We start from the raw sequence: 12,500 nt of genomic DNA, 5'->3' as shown, positions 1-12,500 counted from the left end.
AATTGCTTAAAAACACAAATATGCTCCAAGAGAGAAAATATAGTCTTAGCCGAGATATGACAATTAGAGCAAAAACTTAGGATGTCATACCTAATATAAGTACAAAGGCAACAAAGGGCCAAACAGGATATTGCAAGAAACCCAAAATATTTCTATACCTATACAAAATCCAAGCTAAGAACTATACACAAATAACCCGCACATAAAAGAGAGAAGCTTACGACGATGTTTCGGTCCGACTTGGACCATTGACAAAGTCAATGGTCCACGTCGGACCGAAACGTCGTCGTAAGCTTCTCTCTTTCATGTGCGGGTTATTTGTGTATTGTTCCAGTCACGGTATTGTGCCTTTTTGTTATTTAAGAACTATATGTAGAATTGGACCACTACTTAGAGTTGATTTGTATGCTGACGAACAGAAAGTGAGTGAAATCCTAAAAGAACAGTACGAGTCGGCGTTCCGTAACCCACTAAATGACAGCCAGGTAAGAAATACCGAATATTTTTCACTCCAGCAGAAGGCCGCACAGACCAGCTAACTGACATTAGTACAAATCCCATAGATTTTGAAAAAGAAATGGACAACATGCCCACTCACTCAGCACCTAGACCTGATTTATGTAGTGCTCTATTTATAAAATAGCAAAAAGTACCTCTAGTAGCACAAGCCCTCAGTAATCTTTGGAGAGAGTTTAAATCTAGGTGAAATACCGGAGGCCTTAAAGCTTCTTTGCATAAGGGAGGTAGAAGAGCAGATTACATATTTCATGGACCTGTATAACCCAAACCGGCATGGTTTTAGAGCAGAACGATCATGCCTGTCACAGCTGCTGAACCATTATGATTTACACAGATTTTGCAAAGGTGTCTAACAAATGCAATCATGGAGTGATAGCACACAAAATGAAGTCCATGGGCATTGCAAGGAAGGTAGGCAGATGGATTTTCAAGTTCTTAACACAAATACAAAAAATAGTAGAAAACAGAGCAAGATCCAGCATTAGAGAGGTAAAAAGCTCAGTGCAAAGCACTGTCCTGGCACCTCTGCTGTTTCTCATCCTCATAGACATAAATAAAAATGCCCATCACACTTTTGTATCATTTGCAGATGACACTAAAATAAGCATGAAAGTCATTACAGTAGAGGACACTGAAAAATTACAGGAAGACATAAGCAGGGTTTTCCAGTGGGCAGTGGAGAACATGACGTTCAGTGGTGATAAGTTCCACCTGCTTAGATATGGTAACAATGGAAAACTCAAAAGGAACAGTATATACAAAACTCAAGAGGGTCACCAAACAGAACAAAAGGAACATGTAAAACACCTGGGAATAATTATGTCAGCTGACCTTTCTTTTAACCCTCTCAGGGTCGGTCCAGTACACCTACGATTTAACAACCAGTGTCAGCCCCGTAGTTATACGCCAAAATTCTGGGGGCCTTCAAATCTGGTGGAAGAAAGCTGGTGGGCCTACATATGAAAGAATGGGTCTGCATGGTCAGTATACACAAAAAAAAAAAAAATACTGAAGCACACAGTGCATGATAAATATAAAAACTCAGACCGTGTTTTTGGTTTAAAACAGACTTTGCAGTGTATTTTCGTATGGTATTTTCGGTTGTATTCTCGTTTTTGTTGTCTCATTTGATAGAATGGAAGATACATTTCAGAAATAAGAGATGATTTTGACTGGTTTCAAGATAAAAAATATCTTGAAATTGAGCTCAAAGTAGCAGAAATGTTCGATATTTGCAGATGTTCAAGAGTATACCAATCACTCCACGCATCCAATACACATCAACTGGCGAGTAATATTCTTTCACAAGTGCGCTGATATTATTTATACCATTTTTACAATAAGACAGTAGTCTGCATAACAGTAAATCTTCTATTTTTTTGTGAGAATAAAAACTCAAAATAGAAAGCAAGAGTAATATAAGAGGGGGCCTGAAGATGTGACTAATGAACAAAGAAAAATGTTATTTTAGTGCAGGAATGTGTGTCTTGTTTATTCTGGACCCTATTTTGAAACTGGCATCTTTTAAAATTTGGTTGAAATGGCCAAACTGCCAATTTCTGGCCGCTTTTTTGGGTAGTTGAAATCGGTAAATGGGCGGTTTCTTGTACTCAATAGAATATGTGGAGTACTAGAGAAATTGCTATGATTTTTGTCGACTTGAACAATAGAATTGGTCGAAAATAGGGCTCAAAGTGGGTGAAATCGTCGATGTGTAAATATCTCCAATACTGCTAGCTTCGCACGAGCGTAATTTTGTAAGTTTTCAATCAAATTTCGTACTTTTGGTGTCATTACCATCAGGAAAGATTCTCTTATCATTTCATAAAATAATTTTTTTTAGTTTTTCACCCTGCAAGTGAGTTAAGGATCTGGAGTCTCGACCCTCAAAGAGTTAAAGACCATAAGACAAAGATCACGACATCCGGGAAGATGATGGGATGGGTACTGAGAACTTTCAAAACAAGGGAAATAATGCCGATGGTGGCACTCTTCAAATCACTTGTGCTCCCTCATTTAGAATACTGCTCAGTGCTGACAGCCATGTTCAAAGCAGGAGAAATATCAGAGCTGGAATAAATACAGAGATCGTTTATGGCTCTCACTGAGCCAGTAAAGCTCTAAATTACTGGGAATGTCTTCAAGTCTTGAACGTGTACTCACTGAAGTGGAGGAGACATATATGATAACATAGACCTGGAAAGTACTTGAGGGCCTGGTTCCAAATCTGTAAACTGCCAAAACAACATACTGGAATGAGAGATATGGGAGGAAGCGTAAAATAAACCCAGTGAGGAGTAGGGGTGCGGTGGGGACAATAAGGGAACACTATCAACATCCAGGGTCCCAGACTATTCAACATCTTACCAGAAGAAATCAGACACAGCTGGAACAATAGTAGAGGCCTTCAAGAGGAAACTGGGCAAGTATCTTCACCAGGTGCCAGATCAACAAGGCTGTGATGATATGGGGCAGCAGGCCTCCAGCAGTTACAGCCTAGTTAACTAGACAAGCACTAGACGAGCCTTGCCCATGGCCAAGCTCTGATAGTGAATCTCTCAAAACTTCAGAGGTATATCAAAGGTATGGGTTATTATCAAGGTTTTTTATATTTCCTCAACCACTTGTGGCCACATACACCTCAAAGCCACTAAACTTGGGGTCATCATTACTTTCCTCTTAAAAGGGGAGTGTTAATATGGCATGAAATCAGCAAATTCCTGGTACTTGCCGTGCTGTCTGCTCTAGCTGGCGCTCAATTGAACTGATGCTCCCACAAGGTGCTCCGGGGTCCCAGAGTTTTTTAATACTGTGCACACCGAGTGGCAAGACCCATTCTATGCTGACCAGGCATCTCAGGCAAATTGTGCCAAATTTGGAGGCAGGAAAAATAAAACGTTGATCTACGTTTGGAGCGCTAGCGGTAACAACATATATCTACGTTTGGACAGTTAAGGGGTTAAATCATGACTCAAGTGGGCAAAATCACCAATGAATTAATTGCACCCAGACCACTAACTTTGTGCCTGTGTAAATCCCTAAGTTTTCCCATTAAATTTCATACTTTTAGTGTAATTACCTTCAACAAAAAAATTCTCTACCATTTTTATTTTTTATTTAAGAAGTGGACAAAGTAATATTAACCCTTTTGCTGTTTCAGTCGCATATTTACGTCTTACGAGCCAGTGTTTTAGACATTAATACTCCAAAATTTTAGCGGCTTCAAATCAAGCGGGAGAAAGCTGGTAGGCCCACGTGTGAGAGAATGGGTGTGTGGCGAGTGTGCACAGTATAAAAAAAAGTCCTGCAGCACACAGTGCATTATAAAGAAAAAAAACTGACTTTTTGGATTAAAACGCCGATTTTGAGGTGCATTTTCGTATAGTATTTATGGTTGTATTCTCGCTTTCTTGGTCTCATGTGATAGAATGGAAGACATTTTACAGAAACAGAAATGATTTTGATTGGTTTCACGATGAAAAGGACCTTGAAATTGAGCTCAAAGTAGCGGAAATGTTCGATTTTTGCCGAGTTCAAGAGTAAACATATGATGTCACTGTCCAATACATGTCAAACTAGCCATTCCAATACGCAGTCACGAATGGGTTGACATTATTTGTACAATTATTACAATAATGCAATAGTGCGCATAACAGTAAATCTTCTATTTTTTTGCGAGTAAAAATTTGAAAGCAAGAGGGGCCTGGAGACATGACTAATGAACAGAGAAAATGTTATTTTAGTGCCAGAAATGTCTGCATTGTTTACTCTGAACCCAATTTTGAAATCGGCATCTTTTTTAAGCCTTTCAGGGTTTCCGACATACTAGTATAGCTTACCCACCAGGGTTATTGACGTACTAGTACGCCTAAATTCTAGCGCCTTCAAGTCTAGCAAGAGACAGCTGGTAGGCCTGCCTATGAAAGAATGGGTCTATGTGGTCAGTGTGCGCAGTATATAAAAAAAATCTTACGGCACACGGTGCGTAATGAGAAAAAAAAACTTTGATCGTGTTTTTGGATTAAAGCAGCAACTTTGCACTGCATTTTCGTATGGTATTTATGATTATTCTAGTTTTCCTGGTCTCATTTTATAGAACGGAAGACATATTACAGAAATTGAGATGATTTTGATTGGTTTCACAACGAAAAGTACCTTGAAATTGAGCTCAGAGTAGCAGAAATGTTCGATTTTTGCCAAAGTTCAAAAGTAAAAACACGTCACGTGTCCAATATAAGTCAACTGGCGAGTCTCACGCGTCCAATACAAGTCAACTGGCGAGTTTAATATTCTTTCACAAGTGCACTGATATTTATACCATTTCTACACTAATGCAGTAGTCTGCGTAACGGTAAATCTTCTATTTTTTGTGAGAATAAAAATTCAAGGTGGAAAGCAAAAGAAATGTGAGAGGGGCCTGGGGATGTGACTAATGAACAGAGGAAATGTTATTTTAGTGTCAGGAATGTCTGTCTTGTTTATTCTGGACCCTAATTGGAAACCGGCATCTTTTGAAATGTGTGTGAAACTGGCAAATTGCTAATTTCCGACCACTTTATTGGATAGTTGAAATCGGTAAATGGGTGGTTTCTTTTACTCATTCGATAGAAAAATAGAGCTCTAGCGAAATAGTCATGCTTTTTGTCGACTAGTACGCTTTAATTGGCTGAACATAGGTTCAAAGTGGGCGAAATCGCCGATGCATAAACATTGTTGAGACCGCTAACTTCGTGAGAGCATAATTCCGTAAGTTTTCCATCAAATTTCATACTTTTGGTGTCATTATGATCGGGAAAAAATTCTCTATCTTTTTCACAAAAATTTTTTTCCCAAAAAATTTTCGGCCGAGAACACATTTAGGAGAGACCCGTCTAGACCCTGAAAGGGTTAATCTGCGTGATATTGGCTAAACTGCCAATTTCTGACCACTACTGGGTAGTCGAAATCGGTAAATGGACGGTTTCCTGTACTCGATAGAACAAATGGAGTTCTTTAGAACTAGCTATGAGTTTGGTCGACTGGAACAATGGAATTGGTCGAAAATAGGGCTCAAAGTGGGCAAAATCAACAATGCGTATGTATCGCCGAGATTGCTAACTCCGCAAAAGCATAATTCTGTGAGTTTTCCTTCAAATTTCCTACTTTTGGTGTCATTATTATTGGGAAAAGATTCTATCATTTCATAAGAAAAAAAAAACTTTTTTTTAATATTTTGCAACACAGAAAGACACTTCAGGATTTTGGGTCGCGACAGTCAAAGGGTTAATTTCAGGGATCTGAACAGTGAAAGGATTTAAGGCCAAGTTCATTGAGATTTACATTTGCCAGACTTGTAAGTAAATTTATTAATTCCAAGAAACATAAATGTTTTAAAGCACATCACTTTGTCTATTGCTTTAAATAATTTATACAATCTGTGCTGTAATAATGTTTGTGTCAACTAGCACCAACTCCTCCAATTGAAAAAAACTTAAATTCCAACTTACCTTCGAATCAAGTACAACTTGGACTTTCTCCAGTGGTCCAAATTTGTCAAAAATGCTGTGTAGTTGTCTCTCCGATGTATACACACTTAAACCAAACACTCCGAGACACTTGGATGGCTCAGGGTTATCTCTGGTGCCAATGTGACGGCGACGATTAGACATGGGAGATCTTGACCATGGAGACCTGGCAAGTTGAGGAAACTTAACGGTTACGAGATGGATCAACTGTCCACAATGTGTCCAGCAGAGATGTTACATCAAACTGATAAACTGCAGCACAGGTGACAGTGGCAACTCAAATGCCTCGAGTCTACAAAACTTGCTAAGTGAGAAATTACTAACAATCATCGATGACATGCAATGTAATAAATTATATTAAAGCAAAGTTCATTGATAATGTGAATGCTTACAAATATTTAAGAAGTTAGTAATGAAGCTGATTTTTAATGAAGGACTAAATAAAAGTACAAAAAGTCAAGGTATTCAACCACCATTGGATCTGGAGTAAACAGTAGAAGTCCTCAATAATTCATACACTGTACCAATTGAGCTAGAGTCAACTTATATACAATAAAGTGGAACCTCAAGTTTTGGCCGTAATCTGTTCCAGAACCTTAGCCAAAACTCAAATTTTTCAAAAGTCAAAGCCATATTTCCAATGAGAAATAATGTAAATCCAATTAATCCATTCCAGACACCCAAAAATAATCACAAATTCATTTTTTTTTTTTAAGGAATATAGTTTTACATAAATAAATATAAACATTACATACCTTTATTGAAGATTTGTTGGCTTATGGAAGACAGGGAGGAGGTGTGTGTGTGTGTGTGTGTTTGGAGACAGGACAAGACACTCCTTCAATATAATACTAATATCAACACACTGGCTTATTTATTTATCACAATTGATCTAATATGACATAAACAATATTAATAACATAGAAAGATGATATATACTCTAGAATGAATAAAATATGTCATTAGGTATGTCATGAGTGGTGGCGGTGTTGGGTTATCAGGGGCCACCGGCAGCATAAGCCGTATAGCGGTGGTGGCGTTGTCAGTGGCCCTACATACCTTCAATAACATTGCAGGAGTTAGTTTCGTGTCCTTTTTCTATTGCTTAACTTACTTGCTACACTGTTAGTGCTACGCTCTATCACTGGCTGGCGCTATAGCCTTCATCGACTCCTGCTGCTTTGGTATCGTACATATCGTAGAATCACAATCACTGAAGAAGGCACATTTGTCCCTCTCTCTTCCCCCTCTCACTTTCTTTACCAAAGGGTTGGCACTACGAAGTTTCTTTCGGCCCATGGTTAATTATGTAGCAGTCGCGCTCGATCAACAAGCACAAAAATCAGTGGATTATTGTGAAATGTTTGGACGAAAGTGCAGGATAATGTTCACTCGAGGAGAAACAATGCCAGACTGACTCAACGTATGCGTGGAATGCTTTGTGTGGGCACAGGCAGGTGGACAGGTCTGGTATGGCAGCTGAAACTCAAGGCACTGTTTAAAACTCAAGACAAAATTTAGCCGAAGACTAAAATTCAAAACGGCCGAAACTCGAGGTTCCACTGTATAGCTCACACTGCAAGAAACTGACTTTCCTGAGGAAAAAATCTTCGAAGTGGAAATAAATCAATTCCTATCATTACACAAGTATTTCAATGAACAGACGTTGCTAATATGAAAATTATTTCATTAAATTTTTTTAAAACTTTCCATGTATGCATATAAAACTTTGCCATACCGAGTACGCCGTGAACGGCGACTTCCCTCATGTCCATTGCGAGGAGATCCACTGCGAGAACGGTGTCGTCGAGGGGTGCGTGAACGCGACCTGAAATTTGAAGCAATGACATTTACCCATACAGTCACATTTAAGACATTTTAACAGATCTTGAGAAAAAGCAATTATTTTCTATTGTGTTACTACACAGGTTGTAAATACTAGGACTGGACTAACAATTTCTCGTGAATCCCTTCACAAGTTACCTTAATCACACTCCAACAGCACATTAAATCCCTAAAATCACTAGTCTCCACCTCACAAAGATCTAATGCACTCACATACCTGCTTTATGTTGAATCCCCTCTCACAGTCACCTCCACACCCTCCCTCCAACCTTCCTGAAAACTCCTAACCATCTTTCCACCGAGGATTTATAAACCCTGTCATCCTATTCTGCTTCTTCCTCCCTAAATGCTTAAACCAACAACCACCCCTCTGCCTTCTGAATACATTTTGTAATCCCATGTTATCATTCTCATTTCTATGCTCTGAATTCATTTCATAACATGCACACCCTATGTTGCTCTACAGCATGTACTGAATGTAATAGCTTATAAATCATACACTTCTATTCACATTTTAGCACACCCATCTACAGCTTCTATACTGCCCTGTATGCTTCTATATAGTTCTTAAGATATACAATATTGTATGTTTCCATTCCAATTCAGGGCTAATTATCCCCCCCACCCATTACCGAACATATATAGTAAACCCTCAATATAACTGACTACTAGGGAGGACTGTCAGAGCGTCCATTAAAAAAAAAAAAATTACTAAATCCCTAATAGAGTACTGTACACAATTTAGTTATTACAATAAACACTGAAAAAAAAAACAGGGGAATTAAAAGTATAATTACCATATGGATTTTACCCACTATTTTAAAATATATTTACTAAATACATTTGTTTACTGCAGAGATAATAAAAATAAAAATGCCAAGAGCACTCAGAATATCCAGTGTTATAATTTATGGCTGCTGCTGTTGGTATAACATTTCTGACCACAAATTAAGCATATAAACACCTTAGAATGCAACGATAATTACCAGTTTCAACTGTCACTGCAAGAAGAAATTCTGGATAGTTGCTTGTGCAGTATTTTTATTTTAGTTTTTAATTAGTGTGCTTCTTGCCTGTTTACATTTGTAATTGTTGAAATTTGAGCATGCTGAAAGACTGCCAAGCTGTCTTTGTGCATATCTTGCAGATCTGTTGTGTGTGTGTGTGGGGGGGGGGGGGGTTTAAAGTACTACCTGAAGTGCAAAAAGAAAGTCTTTTACATGTTGTGCGCATAAAAGGAATGATCATTTGTCTCGTGCAAGATGGGTACATCATACCAACTACCATCTACACTCGGTCTGGTGTGTGTGTTTTATGCTGTAGATGTCTTCCAGGCAGTTGGAATTTACAAAAAGCTTAATATACCATAATCCCTTAGCCCTTTCAGGGTTTCAGCCGTACTAGTACGGCTTACGCGCCAGGGTTTTTGACGTACTACTACGCATAAATTCTAGCCCCCTTCAAATCTCGCGGGAAAAGGCTGGTAGGCCTAGATGTGAGAGAATGGGTGTGTGTGGTGGGTGTGCGCAGCAGAAAAAAAATCTGGGACCCAGTGGCGCATTGTGGGAACGCCATTTTAGTACACCTTGTCCACCATGCCTCGCGGTAAGAAGCTCCTCACTCCTAGGCAAATTGGGACACTTTTGTTCCCCAGTGACAGTTCTAATACAGATGGAAGTGCCAGTGAAGACGAGTTTCAAGGTTTTGGCGAGGTTTTGACCGAAGCTAATGACCATAATATTGGTAATAGTGAGGAAAACCCAGACGACCCTCAGCCTTCCACCTCTGCTGCTGGGCCGTCTTGTTCACCCTCAGTTGTACCAGAATCAAAGAGGAAACTCCTATTTTCCCAAATCCCAGACTCAGATGTGAGCATTTGTGATGATAGTGATTATGAACTACAAGCTCTTCAAACTAGTTCCAGTAGTGATAGTGAAGTGCAATATTCCCCAGTGAAGCGTCAGTATATACGACGATATATGAGCTCTGGTAGTGTGCCATATGCTATTCCAAGGGAAAGGAGTACATCTCGGAGTACATCCCGTGGCTGTACAACAACTGACAGTGAAAATGACGATGATACTGTTGCAATTGGGATGGAAAATGTGCATGGTGGTGGTAGTGGTGGTGCCGGCGGTGAGGCACCAGCAGTGGCCCATGCTGCCACCCACGCCGCTGCCTCAGCTGATCTACAACAAAGGTCACCATCCCCCACCCACCCACCACACCAGCCTCCACAACCACAACCTCCACAACCACCTGTCATTGTCCAGTATTCACCAGCAGACTGCACCTGGGATTGGCAGGAAGCTGTCAATTTTGTTCCAAATCCCCACCAGTTTGATGACAGCCAAAGTGGAATATGGCCATGTTGTACACTGGGAAACAATGCCACTGAACTGGAATGTTTCCGGTTAATCTTTGACGAACCCCTGATGGAAAGTATTGTCATGGAAAGCAACACATACTATGAGTACACCATGGCAAACAATACTTTCACCAAAATCACGTCTACACCAGTGGAAGGAGACAACTGTGGCTGAGATGTATCTTTTCTTTGCCACAATAATGCTTATGCCACATGTGAATAAGCACAGTGTGAAATCATACTGGTCAACAGACCGCCTGATTGCAACCCCAGGTTTCAGTGATATAATGCCAGTGAATCGATTTGTGCTACTGTTACATATGCTTCACTTCTCAGACAAAACCAGGCCTGACAGAAATGGCAGGTTATATAAGATTAGGCATGTGTTTGTGTATCTGAAAGAGAAATTCAGTACGCATTTTTATCCCTTCAGGAAGCTTGTAAATGACGAGTCTTTGATTCTGTTCAAAGGAAGACTCACTCTCAAGCAGTACATACCACACAAGAGGAAACGCTTTGGTATGAAGTTGTTTGTGCTTTGTGATTGTTACAGTGGTCTGGTATTGGATATTATTGTGTACACTGGAAGTTATACATTGCAAAATACCAGGAAGTTATTGGGCATCTCTGGTGATGTGGTCAGAACAATGATGGAACCATATCTTGGTAAGGGGCATATATTATATACAGATAACTGGTACACAAGCCCCACACTCAGTGATTTTTTCCAAGTGAACATGACAGATGTATGGCACAGTGCGTGCAAATCGGAAACATATGCCCAGGTTTGATGCTGGCACTCGTAGAGGTGAAGTGCAGGCGTTTGCTGTCAATGACATCATGGCATTTCGGTGGCATGACAAACGAGATGTCACACTGTTGTCATCAGTTCACCCTAATGAAATGGCAGACACTGGCAGGCAGCATAGAGAAAGCAATGAACCCATTCTAAAACCTGCAGCTGTGATGGACTACACCCTCAATATGCGTTCAGTGGACAAATGTGACATGCAGATTGGGTTTGCAAGAGCTATAAGTGGTACACAAAACTCTTTTTCCATCTTCTGGACATTTCCATGCTGAATGCTTATAATATATGATGAGGACCAGAAACAAACCACCATACGGCAAGTTCTGTTTGTCTGTCATCATACAAATAGTATTCAAGTACCAAGGAACAGCACCTGCAATAGACTGCCCACCAAATTTTCAACAACTTCCTTCTCGTTTGAAGCATGGTGATCACTTCCTGGTAAAACTGCCTGCTACTGCTTTCAAGAAAAAGGCTCAGAGGAGGTGTTACGTCTGTGCACATACAAAAAAAACAGCAACAACGCAGAGACACTCGTTTTGTGTGAGGAGTGTAAAACACCACTGTGCAGAACACCATGTTTCAAAAACTTCCACAGGTTGCAGAACTTCTAGAAACATTCCCTGTGACTGTACACGTGTATATAAAATATAGAAAAATAGTAATAAACAACATTTCATATTGTTTGTTTGTGTAAATATTTTCTGTAAACAAAACAATGACAACAGTGTTTATGCCATTATTGTGTAGTATTGAAAAAGAAATAACTTACAAAATACTGATCATATTGGTCTCACAGGCCATAAAAGTTACTTGGAAAAAGAAAAATTAAAAAATAGAAAATAGTACATAAAATACTAAATAAAAGAATACTGGGTGATGGCAGCCGGCGATGTTACCACATGATGCGCATTTTCTGTCAACTTCATGCCTCCATATCTCGGCAAGTATTGATGGTAAAAAATTTTTGTTTAGCCTATAATGTTTAGAAAAAAAAATTATTTTTTTTTTTTTTTTTTTTTTTTTTTTGAAATTTGGCCGACCCTGAGAACAAGTCTCTGACAGGGCCTGTCGACCCTGAAAGGGTTAAATAGAGATAAAAACAATATCCAACGCACTTTGTGAACTATGCCGGTCACGTAGCAGCTGTAAATTGCAAATAGAATATTACAAAAAATACTAGAAATTCACTGCAGTTGCCGAAACAGCTTATAGTAGCAAACTCTATATACTGGAAGACATTTTTCACGGATGAAAAGCATTTCATGGCTTCTCTTAGGTTTTGAAGAACTGCATCACCACTTTTGTACTTTGGGGCCATTAAGCAAAATTAAGGGTTATTTTCACAACACTGCGATAACTCAGTACAAATGAAAGCTGCAAAAACACTAGATGTTAACCGAATGTGAGTACAGAGGACAAAGAGACGAGTCATGTACTGAACGCGACAGGG

At 39.4% G+C, this 12,500-nt stretch overlaps 1 protein-coding gene across 8 annotated transcripts in view; it reads right to left on the bottom strand.

Annotated features, from left to right (window-relative positions):
• The window catches only part of LOC128700550 (transformer-2 protein homolog alpha), a 153,504-nt gene that overhangs the window by 87,354 nt on the left and 53,650 nt on the right, over positions 1 to 12,500 (bottom strand). For 6 of the 8 annotated variants that reach the window (XR_008408778.2, XM_053793823.2, XM_070098973.1 and 3 more), the window contains exons 3-4: positions 7,762 to 7,851; positions 6,006 to 6,189 (exon numbers count right to left, since the gene is read on the bottom strand). Coding sequence is in view for 6 of the 8 variants with exons in the window: in XM_053793823.2 (XP_053649798.1) it covers positions 6,006 to 6,189; positions 7,762 to 7,851 (274 nt within the window). In the remaining 2 variants the exon portion in view is untranslated. The remainder of the gene's footprint in view (positions 1 to 6,005; positions 6,190 to 7,761; positions 7,852 to 12,500) is intronic. The other 2 variants (XR_008408779.2, XM_053793822.2) reach the window with 1 other exon arrangement.

Source organism: Cherax quadricarinatus, chromosome 65, assembly GCF_038502225.1.
Source record: "Cherax quadricarinatus isolate ZL_2023a chromosome 65, ASM3850222v1, whole genome shotgun sequence".
Taxonomy (NCBI): Eukaryota; Metazoa; Arthropoda; class Malacostraca; order Decapoda; family Parastacidae; genus Cherax; species Cherax quadricarinatus.
The sequence above is the reverse complement of the archived record's forward strand: the minus strand, read 5'-3'. Positions and strand labels throughout refer to the sequence as shown.